Genomic DNA, 14222 nt, shown 5'->3' on the forward strand with positions numbered 1-14222 from the left:
AGGCGAGATCTTTAGATCTAGCTAGTAAGTCTTACCAGTAATGACTGCTTGGGTTCCAAGTGCAGCTCTGCCACTTGCTCCCTTTATATCTTTGGGTAAATGATTTGACCAAACCCACCAAGACTCAGCTTATGCATCTTTAAAAGAGGAATAATATTATCTAACCAACGAGGTTATAGTTATTAAGATAACATGTAAATTACTTTTTCTGAAATAAAATCTTCAACTGTTAGTATTTTCTCACAGGTTTTATTTTTTAAGTTTTAATAATTTGTATATCCTTGGATGTATAAAAATATAAAGTTTAGGAAGGCATAACAAAGCATCAAAAGAATATTAAAAAAAGGAAAAATAGGATGTTCTAGGCCTGGTAGGATAGCAAAATTAGTACATTAGTACAGAGTAAGTAAATATTACTTATCATCATTATTCCAAAGTACCATATTCAGCCACAAAGCTTTTATTAAATCTAGGATGCTTAGGCTTTATATTTTTCCAGAGTTGCTATCCCTATCATGTAACATCCACTTTTTTCATGACCCCACATTGAAGTAAGCTAAGAATATATGCAAGTGTTCTCTGAACAATCTAAAATCTTGATGAAGTGAGTGAAAATAGTACCTCATTTATCACAATGGAAGAATGGAATATTAAATGTGATTACCAAATGTCCCATTTTAGTTATTTATGAAAATGGATTCTGGGAAGTGCTAAAAATAGATACAAGTTGTATCATGGAAGTCACGAGTTCTGAAGAGCTTGCTGAACCATCTCTACCATCTCCAAAGATCAACATAATGTAAACCTAATAAAAATGCTTGTTGTTTTCCTCTTGAGTTTTAGAGTCTCAAGTGGCACATTATTAAACATATAATTTGGGGATTTTCTGACTTTATAATGACTCTCAGTGACAATGAATTTTCATGCCCTTCCTCATATACTTTTCTTTGCTACGCCTTCCAATTATCTTTAATTGGACATATACACAAAAAACAATATTCTAACAAATTTAATATCTACATATTCTAATTGTTAAAAATTTACAGGGCAATCCCTATTCAAATAGTTATCTTGAAAATGTATAGCTAAATATGCATGTCAATTGAATTGATGTCATATAGTTTCAATCAGTGTGACACATGGTTAGCCTGGCTAATTAATATCTTTAATCAATGGGGAATTCTAAAACTTCATTCACTGCAAATTTCATTCCCTAATGATTTTTAAGATGACATACTGCATTAATACGTAACATGTGACTTGTCGCTGCTGCAGTTCAAACTACTAAACCTCCGCAAATTTTAGTTCCACCATCAATAGGAAATTTCACTCACTCATATTCCTAACATTTGTGATGCTGTATCCAACAGAGGAGCACATTTAAGCAAAACTAAAATGAAAAGAGAACAAATTAAATGGACTCTGTTCCTACTAAGATTGAGGCCAAAAGTTGTCTACTCAGAGCAAAGTGAAAGTTTACTTTCTGTTCATCCATTTCCAGAAATGTGTCTTGCAACTATAGCAACATTTTCCAAGGCAACCAAGTGCAGATTCTTTCCAAGCTATATTTAGAAAGTGTCTACAAGGATGTTCATTTGATTACGACCACTAACCAGAATTTCCCCTTTGAACTCCTCATTTTTTATACTGCTGTTAAAACAAGCTAATTACGTATCTTCGGATTTTAATTAAAGAGTAAATTATAATCAAGAAAGCCTCTAAGATATACATTTCATTCATTTCTGATAAGGTAATTATTTTTTCTTGAGCCCTGAATTAAAAATATAATCCTCCATAATTTATTGCATGTGATTCACCATTGTCATTTAAAAACCAATTTATTATATATGATTTGGAAAGAAGAGAGCTGTTAAACATAGGCAGAAATTCTGTAAGCTTTCTTGGCTCAAAACGTTCGTGAGCATAACATGTAACTTCAGTCTTATCAGTTCTTGCCTTCTCGAAAGGAAGATTCCTACATTAACTGGCTAGCAGCAGACTAGACGGAGACAAGCATCAGCATCACCAGACCATTTATATAGGTATTCTGGAAGTTTGCTTAGCATTACTGGCCCAATCTTCAAAATCCAGTTTGCTAAGATATTATTGTTTTGCATTTTAAATAGGTTCAAATGTCTGTGAATAACAAATCATAGTTCTCAGTGAAGATCTGCAATAAGTGACTTAAAACCCCAGCAGTATCTTTTTTGTTTCACTTATATTTTGCCATGTTTCATAAAATATCAAAAGAAATGATAAACTGCCACTTTAAATAACAACGAACCCAGGATCCCTATAGTAACAAAGCCGTAGTCAGGAAGAGTCTTTCTGGAATTCATAGCAAGCCCTCTGAGGTCTGTTAGCCATTTCTGCAGAAGAAGGAACTCTGATCCTATATTTTTCTAATGTTGACTTTGGATATGCTAATTCCTTTGTCAAGCCTCACCCTGTTGAGGCAGAAATTATAGGCATCTCATTTGAGAAATTTCTGTATATTCAATGATAAAAGATAATGAGTGAGAGGAAAACCATGAAGAAAGAATACAGACATGTCTGTCTTCTACTTGGAGAAAGGGGATACATTTAAACTACCCTTAGAGAAACTGCAAGAAAGGAAGAAGCTTTGAGAAGTCCAATGGTTTTGTTTCCTATTTCTAAAATCATAGCTAATCCTGCCCAATTCAGTTACTTTCTATCCAATTTTTTTAAATAGCCAAGAATTCCATAACTTTACATAATAACTTTTCTCAGTGTTTAATCATAGATACTTGTCAAGTTTTTTTTAAGTCTTTCTATCAAACCAAAATCACTTTCTGTAATTCAAGTCTCTTTCTATGCGAAAATGAATACCAGCTTTAGATAGTCCTTCCTTCCTACTAGCCCTCCCAGTGAAGAAAATGTTTCTCCTTCATCTCCAAAGTCAATTCCCAGCTCCAGTCTACTTTTTCATAAGTTTTATTTTCCAAACTGTTAATCATTCTTAGAGGTTAAAAGAGCAGCAAAACATCTAAAATATAGACAAAAATAAGAGGAAAAGGACATATTTGCCCCCAAATATTGACAGCTTAAAATATAGATTGTAGGAGAAACAGGAAATTAAAAGAAGTTCAGAAAAATGGATCTGTGTATGAAAAGTGATCACAACCCTGCTAGACTGAATTCTTCAAGTTCAGGATCTATGGTCTCCTTTGTCTTTAGTTCCTCCATATTTGCCAAGTTATCTGGCCCATAATAGATACTTAGAACATTTTAAATAGTAGACTTGAACAAATAGTTTATCTTAAAGTAGAGTAACATAGCAATATTTAAAATAAAGAGCCACAGGAAAACATACTAGAAAGCAATACAATTATGGTAAAGGGCAGCACAGAAGCGGCTACAAGAAAACATAAAAACATGAAACAGTAGCTGGCGACGAGGGGATGTGTAAGATTCTTCCCAGTTTTCATGGCTTATGGCTTCTTGGCTCTATTTGAATTGGGTTGGCCAAAGGGAATCACCCTGAAGGCCAGCACTTCTCTAAGGCTCTCTTCTTGGGCCCACTCTAAGTCATAACATATGCAAGTTATCCTGTGGGAAAGAGCCCTAAAAATCTTAAACCCTAGATAATTTGGTGCAAACAAAACAGACTCATTGCTCTCTAATCAGTTTTGGTTCTGCTGTGCTTATCTTCTCCTAGCACAAACAGAAAAAAAACAAAATCCTAATCAATACTCAGCACCTGCTACATGTTTTTGTTCACATGGAAAAGGATATGGGAGGTAGCGCCAGCAGGGTGGAAGTGGGACCCTGCTACCAATTGGCCGTGGCCCCTGGACACATCACTGAATACTTTTGGTTCTCTGCCTCTCAGATTATACTCCGATCCCTTTCCAGCTTGTCTTGTGGATATCTGTGTGTTATTGACGCAAAGGGGCACCTAAGAGGGTTGACATCCATCTCACTATTTTCCACAGACATCACTGACATGCGAAGCTGGGAACGAGAAAATGCACATCCCCAGCCTGAAGACTCCAGTCCATCCGCACTTCAGCGAGCTGCCTGGGGTATCTCTGAAACCGAAAGTGACCTCACCTACGGGGAAGTGGAACAAAGATTAGATCTGCTCCAGGAACAACTTAACAGGTATAAGCAGTGACAGGGTAAAAGGAGAACATAACCGAAACCCTTACGTGGGTCTAGTTCTACTCTTTACAAATGGATAATTTTCCTTGCCATGATCTCATAATTTCCTTATACATTTACTACTTTAAAATAAGACTAGAAGTTGACAGAATAATGTGTGTCGAAAGGAGCATTTATTTAGAACACTTCATACTTCTGGCAGCATAAATCCTATTTTTTTCTTTGTTTGTCATCCAGTTAGTATTTCACCAGCACTGGCTACCTTAGAAAACCCCCTCCCCCGCAAAAATAATTCCTAATTAAGTTGTTAACTAACACCCGTTCTCTTTTAATCCTCCTTTTACACTTATTCGGATGTTCCTGATAGCTTAGTTATGTGTTAGGGAATTTAAAAAATACTAACAAAGACATTTAGACTTTTAGTTATTCAGTCAGGTTGTCAAAAAATGTAATTGAATTGAAAGTCTCACACACAGAGTTTCTTGTTTCCTTCACCTTTGATCTAAATCACTAAACATGATAAATAAATCTTAGTTTAGGGAGGAGGCAATCTCTTCCCCTAAGTCTGCGTGGTTTCCTTAAAATTAAAGTGGTCAAAAAGATTGAAAAGAACATATGAGTGAGTATGACACAGCTGGTTTAATTGTGTTTCATTTGGGAATTTGTCTTGATCCAATAGCAGCCTTTTAGCTCACCACCAGGCAAGATATTCCAGTAGTCTCAGACAGAAAACTGCACTGACTAAATTCAAATGCTCTAATCACAAGATTTATTAAATCAATTTAAAACACAAGTGATAGAAGAGGGAAACCATATGGGGCAATTAACACATTTTGAATACGCGCAAGCATGGTAAAAGGATTGCACTACCCCAATTCTGACTTACACAATGTTCATGCATTTGCCATAGTGTAATGAAGTTACCAAGACCAGAGTTGAGGTTTGCAGGCCTGCAGACCAAAATAATCTCCTGTGCCAGTGGCACACACTTGCTCCATAACAAGGATACAAGGTATAGTATACCTGACCTCAGCAGGGCTTTCCAACTAGCCAGCTCAACAGTCATGTGTTTCATCAGCCTTTCGTAGGTACAGCACATGTGGAGTCAGAATGCAATGATACTGGTATCACCAATGGGTGACCATATTTTGGGATGACAGTTGTTTACCTAGAGGTGACATGAGAATAATTTGTTCTTTCCATCTCTATGTATAAGCAACACTCTTGTGTGTTACATATTTCTATCGTTGATATGCCTGGCAGGTTACTAGCATGCTATTTAATATATCTTATGAATTCTGCCATGTTTAGCAAGCTACTTGCTTACTCATCTGTACTTAACACATCTCTGAGTTTTGCCTATATCACATAAACTACTGATTTATTCACTATCTATGCTTAAAATTTTTTGTGCATTTTGTCCATGCCGTTTATTGTTGTTGAACATACAAGTGAATGAATGAATGACAGAAGCAGCAGTGATTTATTTAGCACAATCCTATCACTGTACTTGCAATTGGTAAGCATAGGAAAAGGTCTTAAGTCTGCTACTTAATGATTTACAGGATTACCAGGTCAAATTATTTAAATTTCCTTCCATTTCCTACTTTGACTCATACCTACCTGTAATGCTACTGTAAGGACTAAAATAATGTAAATGGGAACTACAAGTACTATACAAAATGGAAGATGTTGTACTTGCAGATAGGTAAAATTTGATTAGCAAGGAACTTCGCTTCTATTATTGGTGTTCATTTGAGTATATTCTCTTACTCTACATATAATTCCTGGCTTGGACCTTTCATCAGAACTAAAATTGAGATTTTTAGCATCACCTGGTTGCTCTGTCATGGGTGCCAATCATTGCTGCTAGGATAAGTCAATGATTGCTTAAAACATTTGTTCTAAGGGCACATTTATCTATGATCTATTTGGTGTGCAATCACCCAACAGCAATAAAAATTGTTATTGCTATTTTATTACGTTAGTATATTATTATTACTGTATAAAACTTTTCCACAAAATGCAATTAAATCTCTTTCAACGTGTTCCCAATATCGGTATGTGTTTCCCGAATATGTTTTGAATTGCTGCTGTGAAAGTAGTCAAAATCAAAACGGAGTCATTAATGTTAGAAAATCCCTGACAAATACAGCTGGGGAAGGCCAGGAAGAGAGGGGTGTATGCCTGATAACAAAAACTATCACAAAGACTCTCTAAGATCCACAACCTTGCACAGTGGCCACTACAACCTAACACAAAGAATACTTCTGCAAGGACATCTGACCAGCAGCTGTCTGTCCAATCTCGGACCAGCGTCACCCTTGTTATTGATCTTTGTAGCCAAAGATAATCATTTCAAAACAATTATGTAGTCCCCCTCATTTTTCCTTTAAAAATCTCCATCTTTAGTTCTCAGAATGAGCACATACTTTACTATGGCATGGATATTCCCATTGTGCTGCATATTCCCATATAAATATCTTTTCCTTTTAGAGTGCCACCGTTCATTATTTAGGATGACACTACCACCAATACTACATCTCCTTTGACATTTGTTTCTAATTACCTCTGATATTTTCACAAACTTTTTTTTTGCTTGTTTGGGATTTAAAATCCAAAATATTACATTTTTACTCCACTGCCGTTTCTAACAACCTTTCACCTCCACTTTATTCTAGAAGTTAAATGTATACAAAATGTTTGAAGGGGGCAGCTCAACTCAGACTTCTACTTTGCAGAGCGAGAATCCCAGGACACTTTCTAGAGCTGAGTCTACCCTGTTTAGCTTCGGCATTTGTTCAAATGTAGAACTGTGGATTCCTACACCATTTGTCTCATTCAAATACACATATTAAATACAAAAGATGTTAAGAACAAATAAAATGGTCTATCTTGAGTGGTTCTTGCTACCACTTCTTTTCTGCTTTAATGACTGATTAACCTATCGATAGGGTTAAAGGTTTACATAAGAAATGTTATTCTATATGTATATATTATGCCTGCAGATATACCTATTTAAGTAAATCATTAAGACATGATCCTAGACCAGTGCTTCTCAAATTTCAATGTGTATTTGAATCATTTGGAGGTCTTATTAAAATGCAGATTCAAGTTAATAGGTCTAATTGGCAGAGATTCCACATTCTAACAAGCTCCCAGCAATGTCCAGTGTTGCTGATATAAAGACCACACTTTGGCCAGGCACGGTGGCTCACGCCTGTAATCCCAGCACTTTGAAGGCTGAGGCAGGTGGATCACTAGGTCAGGAGTTTGAGACCAGCCTGGCCAAGATGGTGAAACCCCATCTCTACTAAAAACACAAAAATTAGCCGGCCGTGGTGGCAGGTGCCTGTAATCCCAGCTACTCAGGAGGCTGAGGCAGAGAATTACTTGAACCTGGGAGGCAGAGGTTGCAGTGAGCCAAGATCACGCTACTGCACTCCAGCTGGGCAACAGAGCAAGACTCCATCCAAAACACACACACACACACACACACACACACACACACACACACTCTTTGAGTAGGGAAACCAGAGAAAATGTAAAAATTGTTAGTAATGACTCCTTCCATTGCACACAGAGCAGTTTATCTGCATGCCTCTAATATGGCATTGAGCAATTGCTTTGCCTAGCGTTGTGGTTATTTATGCGCCTCCTTCATTTGTCTTTCCTAAGTACTTAGTTTCTGTTAGCACTGTTAAACCAGATTTCATATTTATTCATTATCATGTTGTTCCCTCACCTTGCTACCTAACATTGTACCTGGTACATTGTGGGTCTCTGAGTGAATGAATAAAAATATTCACTTTACACAGTTTTGTAACTATGCTGACAGAAGAAAAAGTTCTAAAACTATGTTATTTTCTGTTTTAAATACCAAGCTGGATTTATTTTAAATTCTTTGTAATTCCTCCTGAGTAAAGCAGGCTATTTAGTCTCGTATAAGAGTCCGCTTTTTTTTTTTTTTTTTTTTTTAAGATAGGGTCTGGCTCTGTCCTCTGTCACCCAGGCTAGAGTGCAGTGGTGCGATCTCCCAGGCTCAAGCCTTCCTCCCACCTCAGCCTCCTGAGTAGCTGGGACCACAGGTGCACACCACCACACCTGGCTAATTTTTGTAGTGTTTTGTAGAGATAGGGTTTTGCCATGCTTCCCAGGGTGGTCTCAAACTCCTGAGGTCAAGTGATCCACCCATCTTGGCATCTCAAAGTGCTGGGATTACAGGCATGAGCCATCGTGCCTGGCCCAAGAGTCCATTCTTATTAAGTTAACAGACCCTTGTCATAAAACACTGAAATACAACCCTATGCATATTAAAAAACCTATCAGCAAACTGCTGCCCTTTGTTGGACTACCCAAGATATCTAACAACTAGTTAATAAAACAAAATTAAATATTCAGAATTACTGCAGAAAGGAAGACTGCCATCTGGCCAGAGTCTCAGTGATGTCTCAGAAATATTCCACTGAGAAGAAGAACATTTATAGAAGTTTGGAGTCTGGGTATTTCAAAGTGGGGAGCTCACTGGAATTGGGTAAAGTCTATGATATACTTCAGGATTGATGGACACAGTAAGGTGAGGATCTTGAAGCAAGTCTTGATAAAGTTTGTCTGATTAAAAAAGTATTTGTTGAGATGAACCGATACTGTCTCTAATTAAAGGTGATTTATAGAAATTTCCTGAAGTAGCAAAGTTATTTATTAGTGTAGTCTTATTTTTCTCAAAGTTTTCCTGGAACAAACAACAATGTCATGTTGACAGAGGTGGGCTATGCTCTTTTCTAAGTTATACTGACACAGTCTCTGTCCTCACCCTGCACCAGCCACTTTACCTGCACATGAGCTGTCATGTGCCTGAGTCCCACTCATGGCAGTGGGCTGCAATTACTGGACGTATGGATGCTGAAGCCTCGCCTTCCAACAGATTTTTTCCTCATAGACACTATTCAAGTAGGTAGAATCCATGATAAAGAGATTTTATTTCTCAGAGACAGCTGCTGTTTGGCAAAGGATTTATATGACAAAAACATCATCATAATTTTTGACTCACTTTTGGATCTTGAATCTCCCTTATTGATGCAGTTCTTCTTCCAGTCTTTCCCCCAAATCCTTTTACATTCAATGTAACAAACGTTGTGTAAGCCAATCACAACTGAAAGCTGTTAGTAATGGAATACATTTGTACAGAAATATTTATGATGAATCTGAATGTATAATTTGCTTTGGAGACTCAGAGAAGAAAGTAATTCTGAATGGGGTAAATAAGGAAAGATTTTTGGGTACAGATAAGTGAAATGAAAGAATGTCTATAACACATATTCCTTAAGGAAATGTATATAACACATAACAGTGAAATAATGGGTCTGCTTAGTTTAGTTGGAAGCATACAAACTAGATCAGACCATCAGGTATCAAAAGTAGATAAATAAACCAGTTGGTAACTCAATTTTTCCCCTTTTCAGTGTGTGGTTTTGACGTTTGAAAAAATGACATTTGCAAAGTCATGTATAATTCATAGCTATTGGTTTAGAAGACAGAAAGCTATATGGCTATATTTACTAACTATAGAAAAACTGTAAAAATAATGCATTATTGTGATTCTTAGAAGGAAGATTTGGAGTGTTAATATCAAAAACTAAAAATACATATATATATATATATAGTCTCATGTTTTCCAGGTTCTCTATCAATTCAAAAGCCAATTTCTACTTTGAATTCTACAAATACAGCATGAATTTAATTGGGCAAAATTAATCCTATGATTTTACATTTTTTTGTTTTATTTCCATTCTTTATTCAGAGTCAAAACAGCATAAATAAGTGGAGTTACAAGAATTTTCTAAAGAGGCGTATGGTCCAGATTTTCTGTTCTTGTGTCCACAAAATTTCCTTTGTATTTAATGCTGTTGCTAACACATGCAAAGGAAGAGAATCTGACCAATTATATTTTGCTATTTTCCCTTAAATTTTAATTTAAAATGAGAATGAAATTAACAGGCCAGTTGGCTACTTGTGAGCTTTGGGGAAAAAATAGACTGGTATTTTGCAGGCCAGATGGGTCAATTAGAAGTAAGTGAAGTCAAATTTGGTCAACTTCTTACATATGAAAGGCCATGACATATTTAGAGAGAAAAAGAATTTAACATTAAGCAGCATTAAACATTAAAGAAAGAATACAATGAATAATATACAATACTTAAAATGAATAGGAAAGAGGTAAGGTTAAAAAGCATTAATATAAATGTAAAAACACATGAGAAATTATCCTGGGATGCTACAGTTATGAAAGAAATGTGCTACGAATCTATTTTTTAAGAGCAAATAAAATGTTCACAAGAAACTGAGTAAAACCTAATTAAAAAGCAAAGACAATTACTGATTAAAAATAAATTATCAGTGTGTTTTACATTTTGAAATCAATGAAGGTTAGTAAACATGTAGTCTATTTTGTTCATCTGATTTTCTGTTAACTCTTAATATGAACAAGAAAGTTAAGTCTTTATCAGAATCATTAGAGAGACATACACAAGTAAGTATCCATCAGGAAAGAATAGAGATTCTGTGCTCCCTCTCCTGTCCTTCTTGTTTAAAGCAAGGCCATAATTCTGTTTGTTGGTAGTGCTGAAATTTTTTTAAATGCTCTTGAAATTCTGGACTATTTTAGGACTGTCTTTTCCTACTTCTATCTGTTCTGCAGGCTTGAATCCCAAATGACCACTGACATCCAGACCATCCTACAGTTGCTGCAGAAACAAACCACTGTGGTCCCCCCAGCCTACAGTATGGTAACAGCAGGAGCAGAATATCAGAGACCCATCATCCGGCTGATGAGAACCAGTCAACCGGCAGCATCCATCAAAACTGACCGAAGTTTCAGCCCTTCCTCACAAGTGAGTGTGGATACCATCCAACCAAGTGTGTCTCTCAACGTGTGTTTCCAGGGGTCACCTAAATCAGAATCACTTGGGGTGCTGTGGAAAAGAGAGATTTCTGTCCCTAGCGCTGTTTCTACGCAATTAGCATTTCTGGAAATGGGCCCTGTAATCTGCATTTTAAACAAGCCCACGCTGATTTTTATGTTCATTTAAAGTTTGAGAACAATGAAGCTAGAATAATGATTTTAAACATTAGCATTTTTTTTAAAGGAAAACCTTTCTTCCAGAATCAACCTGCTTAAATTTATATGTGGTAGAGCTTTGCAGTCTAAGGAATAGTCTTCCTGGCTCCAAAAAGGGCTTAGAGAAAAATCTGGGTCCAAAAAGAGCTTCAAAGAAAAATCTGTAATTTTCTACAGTGCCAAAGGCTGGGCGAGGTCTCAGGAAGGAAGGGGAGGAGAAATAGTAGGCTGGCCAGATTAGACCTGAGGTTCAAATGCCATCAGACTAGTAATGTCTTCTGTACCCCACCCATCACCAGAGATCTCTAAATTGTTTTCACTTGGATGATAAACATGGTAAGAAAAGCAATTTAAAGTTCTTTATCCTACTTCTGAAGCCCTCAAAGGGGGTCTTTGAATTATGTTAATACGAGTAGTCTAGCTTTCCTTGTAATTCTGTCTTGGGAATTAGTCTTAATTAGTTAAACATTATGGTGAAATTGGACCTAAGAACAATGATTTAAATAAAGATTTGTAGAACAATCTCGTAAAACTTTTTTAGATGTTTGGGAATTTAATTTAAGATGTTCTGGAAAATGAAACTACACTAATAAAAGAAGGTAATATGCCAGAAGGAAAATAATGCAATACTTCTAAAAATCTGAAAGTAGAAATCAATTTAACTAGTTTTGAATGACCGGGAAACATGTAAAACCATCTATTTTGTTATTTGTTTTCAGTAGGTTTAGGTAATATTACCTGACTAGGGATGACTGATTTTATTTCCCATCTTTTCTTTCCTCCTTATACCCTCTTATTCATCAAGTGATGCCTTTCTTCATCTCAATTTTGTCTTAAATTTTGAATTTAATTCATCTGGAAAACTCAATGTAAAGTAATATATTTTTAATTTGATTTTTAAAATCTGGTTCCAGGGTTAAATAAAAGTTCTTGGAATGGTTGGTTAGGATTATCTATACTGATAACCAATCTCCAATGTCTTGACTCCTTTTGGGAGGGAAATGTTGGCTAATATCACTAATCAAATACAGATTAATGAGAAAAAAACGCTTCAGTTTTTATTAGTGTAATTTTCAATGACTCTCAATGTGAATTATAAAAACTTGTTTTGTTCTTTTTCCATCAGTGTCCTGAATTTCTAGACCTTGAAAAATCTAAACTTAAATCCAAAGAATCCCTTTCAAGTGGGGTGCATCTGAACACAGCTTCAGAAGACAACTTGACTTCACTTTTAAAACAAGACAGTGATCTGTCTTTAGAGCTTCACCTGCGGCAAAGAAAAACTTACCTTCATCCAATTAGGCATCCTTCTTTGCCAGATTCATCCCTAAGCACTGTAGGAATCTTGGGTCTTCATAGGCATGTTTCTGATCCTGGTCTTCCAGGGAAATAATCATTTTGTACTATTTACTCCACATACAATGTAAGTGCTTTTAATGGCTGTTTTCCTTTTTCTATTTAAATCCTCTCTACTTGACTCAGGGGCTAACAACGTACCATTATATGCAAAAGTACTGTATATTTTCCTAAATTGAAGCTTGTAAGGTAAAATTGAGCAGTTAGGATGTAAATATACGTAAGAACTTTTGGTTCCAAATGTTAAAACTGCCAGCATCTCACGGCACCTTATTTTTTATTTTTATTTTTTAAATCACATGCATGTTAGGAAACTCCAATTTCTCTTGCATGGAGACTCCTATTAACTGCTTTTACTAAACCAGTACTTTGTTATGAAAATGCCTTCCATGCAAATAAGAAACCAAGGGATAAAACTGTTCATGGATGCAACTCAGATTCAGATGATCCTCAACTCATGGGAATTCCAGGGGGATAAAGGAAACTTAGTCACTTTTACAAACAGATTCAGGTCCTTCTGTACCAAGATGTTTAAAGTTAATTACATTCATTCCTCCACACTGGAAGAAAAAATACAAAATTTGAGTTATAAACCTCTGACAGTATAGGAAGCCATCTCCAAAAACTAAATGTAGGGCAACATTAATGAGAACAAAGGTCTTTCTATTTAAATTATATCACTAATTGCATTTACAAACCATCTAAAGTATTTTCCACTGGCACATTTCCTAGAAGGCTTAAAAACAAATTTCTCTCATTTTGCTTTTTTTTTTTTTTTTTTTTTTTTTGTGGGGGGGAGGGTGTGGTCCCCTTAAGAACTGCTAAACTGTGATCAACATAAACTGATATCCACAGCTTCTTGTGATTCACATTTTAAAGCAATCCTGAATTTGACCGAAATAGTACACATACAGCCTGAGAAACATGGCAAAACCCCATCTCCACAAAAAAATGTTTAAAAATTAGCAGAGTGTGGTAATTCACACCTGTAATCCCAGCTACTTGAGAGGCTGAGGTGGGAGGATGGGTTGAGCTTGGGAGGTCAAGTGTGCAGTGGGCCTTAATCACACCACGGCACTCCTGCCTGACAATACAGTAAGATCCTATCTCAAAAAACAAATAAAATATAGTAAACACAGTTTTCAAAGAATGTGCAATTTCAGTGCATTTGCATGGCAAAACTAGTTTCCATTAAGTATATGTTATTCTATGTCTAATTCCAGTTGTGGGAAAGCAATGGGCCTAGAAAAAAAATGCACATACCAGCAGTAAAATTTCAGTTGTGTTTAGTTATTCCAACACTTTGCCCATTGAAAATTAAATAAAAATCTGTTATGCATGGATTGGAATGAATATATATTGACCTCAGAATGTCAGGACATACAATGAAATATATCTTTCAATTAAAATATCTTCAACTGTTAGATTTTTTGTGGGGGGCATATGTAGCTCATAAAATTGGTGTAAAGAAAAAAGTTACAATTTAAGATTCTGATCAGTCAAGTTATAGTTAAGAAATGTTATTTTTCAATTCAATTACAACTTTACAATTATGAACTCTGATCCATTATATCTTTTCTTGCTGAACAAAAATATTGAAATTTATTGAAAGTTTCTTAGTCCA

The 14222-nt window shown here is 35.8% G+C and overlaps 1 protein-coding gene across 1 annotated transcript in view; it reads left to right on the top strand.

Annotated features, from left to right (window-relative positions):
• KCNH7 (potassium channel, voltage gated eag related subfamily H, member 7) overlaps positions 1–13057 on the top strand; it is a 458375-nt gene extending 445318 nt beyond the window's left edge. Inside the window, exons 14-16 of the mRNA XM_011991002.1 lie at positions 3957–4125; positions 10823–11015; positions 12369–13057. Of these exons, the coding sequence (XP_011846392.1) occupies positions 3957–4125; positions 10823–11015; positions 12369–12635 (629 nt within the window). The 3' untranslated portion in view covers positions 12636–13057. The remainder of the gene's footprint in view (positions 1–3956; positions 4126–10822; positions 11016–12368) is intronic.
• Positions 13058–14222: the final 1165 nt, after the last annotated feature.

Source organism: Mandrillus leucophaeus, unplaced genomic scaffold (assembly GCF_000951045.1).
Source record: "Mandrillus leucophaeus isolate KB7577 unplaced genomic scaffold, Mleu.le_1.0 Scaffold389, whole genome shotgun sequence".
NCBI lineage: Eukaryota > Metazoa > Chordata > Mammalia > Primates > Cercopithecidae > Mandrillus > Mandrillus leucophaeus.